Genomic DNA, 10,705 nt, shown 5'->3' on the forward strand with positions numbered 1-10,705 from the left:
AGGTCATGTGGGACAGTGTCGAATGCCTAGCTTTTGAAAAAATAGTACATATTCATATCTTCCTTATGAACCATCATTAACAATTTGAATTTGTCACAGTGTAACATGGAAGAAATAGTTCTTAAAAAACTTGAAACCAGTTATCTAAGGTTCCTCAAATAATCAGGTGATTGTTGTGTAGACTTTGAAGCCATTTCAAGGCCTGAGAGTCGAGATTTTTAAGTAAGAACTGATTCCTCCTTTATTTTTCTGAGTCAGGTTTTATTAAGGAAGAAACAATGAGCAGGGTTTTTAAGCAACCTAGATTTTCTTACCTGAAATAGTTAAGGAATCTTGTCCTTTTTTAAAATAGTTTACTCTCTGTGTAAATGAATATGTGACTGTTTGATTAACCAGTCAATCTATAGTTGTTTTATTCTTGCTAATGCACTAGAGAATATGCTATTTTACTTTTTTTTCCCCTCTTTCTTTCTTATTTTTAAAGGCGAGAAATGGCTCTACGGATGTTGGTTTTATCGGCCAAATGAAACGTTTCATCTTGCAACACGAAAATTCTTGGAGAAAGAAGTTTTTAAAAGTGATTATTACAATAAAGTTCCTGTTAGCAAAATTTTAGGCAAATGTGTGGTCATGTTTGTTAAGGTGAGAGACTGTTCAGACTAATTTGTTAAGCAGCTAATATGTTCTCTGCTATTTTCTTGAAGAGCTGTAGACATTCTAACATAGAGACATTACTCTAATACTTAGATAAAATAGGACTTGCTCCTGTGTACTGTTTGTATGCTTAATTTGCTTCATGAGGTAAGTAGTTCACCCATGCGATGGTGTTTTGTGCTGGTTGGTTTGTGAAATCATTTGCTTGTTAGATAATTAGCTAATGAATTTTTCAAAGCATATACTAGAGAAATTGCTGGTAATTTAAAAGTTCCTGTAAAAGCATGTAGATTTAGGTCTGGCAGAGAGGAAGGCTTGAATGGCTTGGTAAGAGAATGAAGTCTTTCTCTTCTTTGCAACATCCTATCTTGGCCAGTTTTTTGAAGGTAGTGTGTTTGTATGGCATAAAGCACTACAACTGCTGGCTATGTCACACTGTGTATCACAGTCACATATCACTGCGCATGGAACTTGCCACCTGTCCTCAACTTGGTGATCATGTCCTCTTTCGAAGTCAAAGCTCGGAAGTCTTGTAAAGCTAGTTTTAGGCTGCAGATCTTGTTAATGTACCAGTTTGGTAAATGAATAAACCCCAACTTTTCTCACGTGACAACGTGTGTTCAATTTAGCTGTTTCTCTAAGGATGGAATTTCTTCTTGTTTGCTTTCAATTTTTAATGTAACTTCGATGTCAAACTGGAAGAAAAGAATTCAGCAGAAAGGCTTTATTAGTCTAAAACCTTTTCTGATAGAAACATCCAGAAAAACCCAGGAAGCATGAGAGGGAGTTCAGTGTGTGTGCCTGTGGTGTATGTGTTTGTGTTGCTGAAATATTTCATAGTTTTTCTTCAACCTGCAGGAGTATTTTAAGTTGTGTCCTGAAAACTTCAGAGATGAGGATGTCTATGTCTGCGAGTCACGTTACTCTGCAAAGACAAAATCTTTTAAAAAGATTAAACTGTGGACTATGCCTGTGAGCTCTGTAAGGTTTGTCCCACGAGATGTGCCCCTGCCTGTGGTCCGTGTTGCTTCTGTGTTTGCTAATACAGACAAAGTAGATGAGGAGAAACACGCTGAAACATTGGAGGACAGTAAGGTGGGAGAAAGTGTCCTTCATCTTGAAAAGGTATGTAAGATAACAAGTAGAACATGAATTACATTTGACAGATAAAGAATGACAAAATATGAGCTCTCATGACTTCATTTTCACAGCATCCAGACACAGTAAAATATGAATAAATGTTTCTGTTATAAATTATGTTATACTCATTTGTAAACAATAACAAACAAAATATAAATTGACAGGACAGAAAATAAACTGTGTACATATTTGCTAGATTCTGCAAATGCCTTCCTGTGATCATGTGAATGGGTTGTTCGGGTTTTTTTCACACTTCCGAAAAGAAAATTACACGTTTACTGTAAAACTTGCCTTAAGCTTAAAGAATTAGTAGAACTAAAGGCCTAATTGTAGTTCATTGCAATGCTGAAATGCTTTATTTCGTAGTATTTCAGTGAAATATTAGCTAGGCAGCCGTATGCAATGCATAATACTCTGTTGTTTGTGACCCATTTATGATGGGTAACTGAGTGGTTTATTGTGAAATGTTTTAAGACTATGTCTCTCCAACATACTGAGTAAAATGTTTTATTTTATTTTTATAGTAATAAAATAAATAAATTCAAATAAATGTATTAAATTCAATCTAATTAAATTTATCTAAAATAAATTTAGAGCCATAAAAAGTCCAAACATACAGTCATAAAATAAATCCGCTTCACACTGAGTTCTTGAACAGAACCCCAGAAAAAATACCCAGCACACTAATTGTCAGCTTTAATCAGATACTGAGCATATATTATTATTATTGTATTATTGTATTTACTCATATTATGACAAAAGAAGGAGTTGTTTCTGCCAAGAGAGTGAAAACTTCTGGAGATCTTTTCCTTCCACACGCTGGGGAGATAGCCTTTGTTTTCATTGGCTTTCTGAAATCCTTGTCAAGTCAAGTGTGTCAAGTGAGACACAGTGTGATTTTTGACTAAGAAGTAAGAAATTTAGTAGGGCAGATGGTATGAATCTGCAAGCAATATATAGAGTGTTCATATTATTGTTTATGAGAGTTGAATCATTAAATTTCTTTGTATGTTAACTTGGCCGTATACTCAATACTTGCCTCTTAAACATGTTACTATGCTTTAAAACAAACTATCAAAAAAAGCTGACATGGCTTGGCCGGTTAACTGTGAAGCAGTAGAACAGAAAAGGACCTGTGAATTACTGTTCTGGCAAAAATACAGCTTTGTGAAATAGGAAAGCTTGCAACACACACTGAGGGTATCTTTGGCTTTGCTATTTAATTTTTAAATTTCAAGGCCCCTCACTTCACCTGTGCAGCTCTATGTAGCGTTTACCTATTATTGGTAACCTAAAGATAAAGTCTTTTACTTGCACCTGGTATCTTTTTATTTATGTGTTTGGTTTTCTTTCTTCCACAAGTTTCTCAATGCATATTCTTCTTCAGGACAAAGAAGATGTTCCAGTAGAAATGTCCAATGGAGAACCTGGTTGCCATTACTTCGAACAGCTTTGCTACAATGATATGTGGCTTAAGGTTGGCGACTGTGTCTTCATAAAATCACATGGGTTAGTGCGACCTCGAGTAGGAAGGTAGGTGCAACTTCTTTATTTGCAATTTGCATCTATAAAGTAACTTGAATAAAAGATGGGCTTGTTGCAAGAAGTATGAAAGAGGATGGGGGAAAAAAGGTCTTCTGAAGGAACCTAGATGTTGCAAGCACTTAATAGATCGACATAGAAGTTTAGCCGCCTAATAAAAAGGGGATACAGTTGTACAGTTGAATAGGCTGTTCTTCTCTACGTGTGTTTTACTAACAGTCTTCCTGAACAGTGTAGGGCATCCAGTTGTCTCATTTCTGAGGGATGGCCTTTCGTTTATGTCAGTGGTTTGGTTTGCTTTCCAGAATTGAAAAGATGTGGGTGCGTGATGGAGCTGCATATTTCTTTGGTCCAATCTTTATACATCCTGAAGAAACTGAACATGAACCAACTAAAATGTTCTACAAGAAAGAAGTGTTTTTGAGTAACTTGGAGGAGACCTGTCCGATGACTTGTATTTTGGGTAATTATTAACAACTTCAAATCCAATGGACACTCATTTTTTTCCTATATGATCTGGAGTGATTTGTAGCTATGTGTAGGCTTGAATCCAAGAACTCTATTTTTATATTGAGCAGGGGAGGAGAGATTATTCAGTCCATTTCTACTATGCATTCGTATTTCTGGGACCTGTAATGAGAATTTTCACTATAAGGAAGCCCTTTCTATAATAAGGGAGTTCAATGTATGATATCAAAGTGAACGTTGCCTGCAACCAGAGAACAGAAAACTCTGTTACTCTCACTTATTAATGTAATTGTTCCAGTATGTGCTACCTGGAAGGTCAGTCCAGAAGGAGGTTGCAGATTGGCTTGCTACGTGAGATGGTGACTGCGTACTTTGTTTTGTAGTTACGATGCAGTGCTAAATATAGTTAAGTGACTGCTGATCATAGGGTTTTGTTATTTTGCAGGTTTTCATGTTCTTTAAACAAATCCAAAAGCTGCGTTAAGTTCATGTATTTTTCTCATGAGTGGCATTATTTGATCAGGATATCGATTGGTGTGTTTTCTGTAGATGCAATACCAACAATCTTCCAGACTTAAAACATTGGCAAAAACTTGAGTTTCCACACTTTTTGTAAAACATCTGCAGGTGTGGCTGCCTTCTTATCCAGCTCTTTCCTTTCTGCAGGAAAGTGTGTAGTTCTGTCGTTCAAAGACTTCCTCTCCTGCAGACCAACAGAAATCTCTGAAAACGATGTGTTCCTTTGTGAGAGCCGCTACAATGAAAGCGACAAGCAAATGAAGAAATTTAAAGGGCTGAAGAGGTTTTCACTCTCTGCAAAAGTTGTAGACGATGAAATATATTATTTTAGGTAAAAACGTAATGGGAATGAGGGGGGTCACCTGAGCACTCTTCTGTATTATGGTGGTCTAACTCTGGTTGGCAGCTAAGCCCCCACCCAGCCACTTGCTTATTTGCCTCCAGTGGGATGGGGGAGAGAATCATAAGGGCAAAAGGAATCAAAACTGGGTCAAGTTAGAGACAGTACAGTAAGTGAAGCAAAGCTGCACACACAAACAAAGCAAAATAAGGAATTAATTCGCTGCTTTCCATAAGCAGGCAGATGTTTAGCTGTTTTCTGGAAAACAGGGCCTCAGCATCTGTAATGGTTACTTGGAATGACAAACGCCATAACCCTGAATGTCCCCCTTTCCTCCTTTTTTCCCCCAGCTTTAATTGCTGAGCACGATGTCATATGGTTTGGAATATTCCTTCATCAGTTTGGCTTAGCTGTCCTGGTTGTCTGCTCTTCTACCTTATTGCCCACCCCAGCCTGCTTGCTAGTGGTGCAGAGTAGGGAAAAAGGCCTTGATAATGTGCCAACACAAGTTCAGCAGTAACAACCACATCGATGTGTTACAAATACTGTTGGGGTCACATATCCAAAACACAGCACCATCAGGCTACTATGCAGAAAGCTAACAGCATCCCAGCCAGACCCAGTACATACATAAAAGACACACTTTTAGGAGAAGATGAATTGTGACTAATCACGCTTTGGGAAGAAATCCAGATAACATCAGCCTTTTCATGGTCTTAATACCAGTGGATGTCTTATTTTTCTTCTCCTGACTTTAGGGAAAGTAGTTACATTATCAGATTGGTAAATTCTCATGGATGTCTTCAAAATACTTCAGTTCTCATTATGGGTAACAAATAGCTTTTCAGTTGATGAACATTGATATTAATAAAAATATTATGCTCTAAATTAAGTAAAATTTAAAATCCAATGAAGATGTGGTGCTAACTGCCTTCTATAAAAAGAAAAAATGAAGTATTTGCTGCTTTGAAATTCTTTCTAACTCAAAAAAATAAGTAAATTCTTCTAACAAGTGACTGAAACAAAACACTGCTCGTGGACACTGACTGATTTCTGCTTAGTGTTCTGAAAGGAGGCACAAGCACAACCTAAGTCACCATTGTTTCCGTGTTATTCAATGGGGAAGGAAAAATCTTTGGTTTTCTCTTTCAAAATATATGTTATCTCCTGTAAAGTATGAATATATTCTCATTGGCGGTTTTTCTTCCTCCTCCACCTTTCAGAAAACCCATAGTTCCTCAGAAGGAACCATCTCCTCTGCTGGAAAAGAAGATTCAGCAGCTAGAAGCAAAATTTGCTGAGTTAGAAGGAGGCGATGAGGACATGGAAGAGATGGGAGAAGAGGAAGGTGATATGACAGAAACACCTTCTATGCCTCAACTTCAGGCCCCGTTAACTAGTGAATTGGATATAATGCCTTATACTCCACCACAGGTAAGGATCTTCCTTGGGAAGCCTTTAAATATTCCATGTTCTTTTCCCAACCCAAATAAACAAAGAAACAGTAACATTTTATCATATACACATAAGAGATTTATATTGCAGTTTATGAGACTCTGGGATAAATTACACAGAACAGTTTTGGCATATCCAATATGATATCCAGGTGACGATATTTAAGCCCATTAATATATTTTTAAAGGAAATAATTTTTGTATGATATGTTAATCTTATTTCTAATGAGTAGGTTTTCTGTGATACTTGCTCAGAAGTATCAAGTCCTTATATTAAATATGAGGTTGGGATGTAAGGGCTTAATTATAATTCTCAATTTACCTAACACCCCTTTTTAAGCTCTTCCTTAAATTCTGAAAAAGTCTGGCATTTTGAGTGTTTTGCTACATTTTTAGAAAATGCTGTGCATCATCCTCAAAGGAAAAAAAATCACTTTTTTAGAACTGACTTTAACCATTCTTACTTGGAAATAAAAACTTGTTAAAAAAATAGAAGAACTGGATGCCCTAGAAGCTTTAGTATTAATTTGCTGATAAACATATAGGAAATGAAAGAGGAATTGTGTGAGGTTATAAGCCACTTGAATGTGGCATGAGTCATAGCTGCTGCTTAACTGGTGGACTTTTGATCCCCTTCCCTCTCCTGTGGTGTTTCTTACACAAGCCCTGGTGTTTATATAACTGAGTATTGAAGCAGGGAGAGGAACTGCTTTAACTGGTAATTACCTTACCAAAAAAGCTCGTTTGCAACTGGATTAGATGCTTTATCTGTCTCATGATATTGCCACATCCAAGCTAATGCCAGCATTAAAGAGGCAATGGGAATTACCTGCTGGGAACAGGAGGGAGTTTCAGACCCTTTTGTAGCCAGCAGTTATGGATTTCTGCTGCGTTGCATTGACTGTGAAGTGACAACTTCATTGGTGAGTGAAGAAAAGATGTGACCCCTGGATAGAAGTAACTGTCTTTGGATGTCATGAAAAAGACTTTATGAAACTGAAGGCTTTAGCTTGGTTTGATGGTGGTTTTTTTGCCATATGGGCAGACCACCAAATGCATTCTCCTGTGCAAGGTTGTTCCACTGCTTCTAGTTTTAATGTGCTCAATTTCATAAGTAGCATGAAAACTCTAGCAGAGTATTACAAATAGAAAGCATGTTACCAGCATTAATCAACTAATGTACTGCTTCAGGAAGGGGAAGGTAACTTTTTATAAATCAAATTATTATATTGTTAAGCACATGGAAGTTGCTGAAAGCAGTTTAAATAGGGATCATTGGACATTAAAGGTGTCCAGCTGCCTTCTGCAGCATTCCCTGTCTTTTGATCTCCTTTGCTTTGTGTCTTTCTACAAAGATGTGTTTTGCTCAGATTCCCTTGAGAAGTTTTATTTAAATACTAATATATAATATCTCATTAAAAAGGCAAGTTGATAGTTGCATTGGGTTATTTTAATTGTTTGTAATGGGACAGTCTTACAGAGCTTTCAGGATAACTGGTGAAAAGTCAAGCTCGATGGATATATCCAACATATGTGTATGTACCTTTAGACAGATGTGAACTCAGAAGTCTAGAATTTGAAAAAAAAACAAACACCCCAAACCACAAACAAACCAATCCCCAAACCAAATAAGGAAAACTGAAAAGGATCAATAGCAGTACATGCCAAGAAGTGAATGATGATACACAGGACCCCTGGCAGATTCCTCACACTGCTGATTTGGAAAGAAGAGGCATGTTGTGTCTGAGCTGGCATTCAGAGCACAGTTTAGCTCTGGTGGAGAGATAACTAACATATAGCACAGAAATATACTTTCTTCTTCAGATAATGTGGTTTATTTATGTCCCAAGTGAAAAGTGTCTCTTTAAACAGAGCTCCTAGGTAAAAGGTATGTGTTTCCTTCATCTTCTCGTAAATATATGGAATTTTATTTAAAAATTGTTAAACCCCAGAACTATTAAACTTTATTTTTTTTCTCCTGATAACAAAGAAGGTCTTGTACACCTAAGCATAGAAGAGTCAAGACAAGTGAATAAGTGGTATCGTGGGGCTTAACAAATAGGCGGATAATACTCTCCTGCTGCAGTTTGCTGTGAAGCAAGTCAAACCTAAAAAAGAAAAAGATGTGCAACTTCATTTATTGCTGTAGCAATATGGATGAGAAAAGGCATAAGAGGGGGTCCTTGTCTATTTCTTCTCTTAACACATCTAGAACTGAATATGCAGTTGTCTGACTCAAATGGAGAAGATTCTGTTCATTTCAAAATGGTTGTATTGGAGATGTAAAAGAATGAGGAACGCAAGAACTGAATTCAGAATTCTTAGTTTCTCGAAGGTCCTGTTTGCCCTTCCAAACTGATGAGTAGGCTTTTACATTAGATTACTGTTACCAAAACTGTTGCAAGCACTATAAGGGCAAAACCAGCTGATAACCTTGCAGCTGTCTAAATGTAGATGTATAAAAGACCAAAAATATTATTGGATTTTCTTGTTTCTGAATTGAGAGCTCTCCATCTCTCATTGTGGGCTTGCCTGAGAAGCAGTTGATGAATTGTATGTGCCCTGTGTGGAGTTTTCTTTGCTTCCTCTATCTTAGAGAGACAAACCTAGAAGACTTCCTCCCAGAAAAACAAGTGTTGTCTTTAGGTTCATAATGGAAACATTAAGGGTAGAATGCCGTTTGAAAATTCACACAGGGAAGTGTGGAATAACATAGAAGTATGCCTCCGTTTATCCAGTCCCCAGCTTAAATTGATGAGCAAGACTTTTTAAGCATCTTGATACTGCTGAAGCTTTGTTTTTTAGATGAGAGAAGAGCGTTGAACAGTGGGGTCATAGTGGCAAGTAGGAGGAGTTAGTAACGTGGCCAGAATTTCAGGATAGGAAGAAAGGCATTGCATGTATTTTTCTTTCATTTTTTCCCCACCAGGTACTTGGAAACAATTACACTTTTCAAGATGTGAGAAATCTGTAATGTTTGGGATATGAGAAGGGCCTTTTGAGGGTTTTGGTATGATGAGACATTTGTCGACCTGAGTGATCAGAGTAAGGGAGAATTGTGGTCTCCTATGACAAATATAGGTGGAAGGAGCCTTCATGAAGGGGGTTCCAGCTCTGGTATCTCAGTGGTTGTCAGAATGGGTGACATTTTTTGATGGCTGCAAACATCAAGGAGCTCTCAACAGGAGCATCCATGGTGGGAAGAGCAAAGGAGCAGAATTTTTGTTACCCGTCAACATAAGAATGTGATGTGAACCTATCGTGCAGGTAAACAGTGATCAGCAAAACTGGGCTTTGGGTTTTTCAGGGAGAAATGACTACTTACGTAATGAGAGAGGGATGCTAGAGAGAAAGGAAATCCTGGCAGGCAAAATAGAGAGCATTTAGGGATAAGAAGAGTGGAAGATGGAGCCAGGAAGGGTGGGGGTTGCAAAGGCTGAGGAAGAAATGGGGGATGCATCTTCCTAAAATGTGGAATGGTGAATAAAATGTTTTACTCGTATTGGCAATATTTCTGAACAGCATAATGGGTGAAATCTGTGACATAACACAATTACTTTTATTCTCTTCTGGCATTCCCAATAATCATTTATTTGCTACTCAGCCTTTCTTAGTCCTCTTGTTCAGTTCGGAATGATCTTAGCTAATAGTAAGCACTTTGTGTTGTCTTACTGGGAATTTTTAAAATCCTCAGTCATACATGTGTGGAAGGGTTGAAAAGCATCAGAACATTGTCATTTTTGATGGTTTTTATTTTTCCCTGTGTACTTTTCATAAGTGTGTGCATAAGCTTTTGTCATGCATCAGTAGATGCAGTCTCTTTTTAGGGGCTGTAAGGTAGGATGTTTCTCATGCAAATAAATTCAAGAGAATTCTAGGAATATTTAAAAATACTGTTTCTTACAGCTTGAATTTTGTATGTCGAGAAGCTTCTCTTTTGTACACTTGTGGTCATAACTGCTTTTTCTCACAGTCCACTCCCAAGTCTGTTAAGGGCAGCACCAAGAAGGAGGGATCAAAAAGGAAGATCAACATGAGTGGGTACATCTTATTTAGCAGCGAGATGAGAGCTGTGATTAAAGCTCAGCACCCAGATTATTCTTTTGGAGAGCTCAGCAGGCTTGTAGGAACTGAGTGGAGAAACTTGGAAGCAACAAAGAAAGCAGAATATGAAGGTAAATAAAAACTAAGATGCTAAACTCTTTTCTGCCTTTTTTTTTCTTTGAATGCTTTCATTGCTGTTATTCAGATGACAAGTTTAATAAAAGAAGATACTTATTTTTGTGTTCTGGACGTACGTTAAAAAAGAAGTTCATATTGAAAGATGACTGAAGAGGAGCAAAGAGCATGTTTAAGTTATGTAGTGCACAGCTGGCAATTTAAATGTCTTTGCCACAAATAAGCAAATGAACAAAGACCAAGAAAATGGGGACAAATTAGAAGTAAAGGGGTGTGAAGTCCCTGGGCTGGAAGTCAGTTGGAAAAATGGTTTGTGAAAGTTTCCTTAAAGGAGGACTGGGGGGAATTTTGGACAAGAAGCTCTTTGGAGTTGTAGCGTCAGGTAAGAAAGGCTCACAGTGGAGTGGGA

The 10,705-nt window shown here is 37.5% G+C and overlaps 1 protein-coding gene across 1 annotated transcript; it reads left to right on the forward strand.

Moving 5' to 3' along the window:
* Positions 1 to 484: 484 nt before the first annotated feature.
* LOC104410528 (protein polybromo-1-like) lies at positions 485 to 10,292 on the forward strand (the record flags this gene model as incomplete). The annotated part of the gene is made up of 7 exons (XM_010020724.1): positions 485 to 642; positions 1,513 to 1,779; positions 3,182 to 3,327; positions 3,642 to 3,799; positions 4,471 to 4,654; positions 5,887 to 6,097; positions 10,091 to 10,292. Coding segments are annotated over 7 exons (1,326 nt in total), but the record flags the coding sequence as incomplete, so codon positions are not given.
* Positions 10,293 to 10,705: the final 413 nt, after the last annotated feature.

This window comes from Nestor notabilis, unplaced genomic scaffold, assembly GCF_000696875.1.
Source record: "Nestor notabilis isolate BGI_N333 unplaced genomic scaffold, ASM69687v1 scaffold19620, whole genome shotgun sequence".
Taxonomy (NCBI): domain Eukaryota; kingdom Metazoa; phylum Chordata; class Aves; order Psittaciformes; family Psittacidae; genus Nestor; species Nestor notabilis.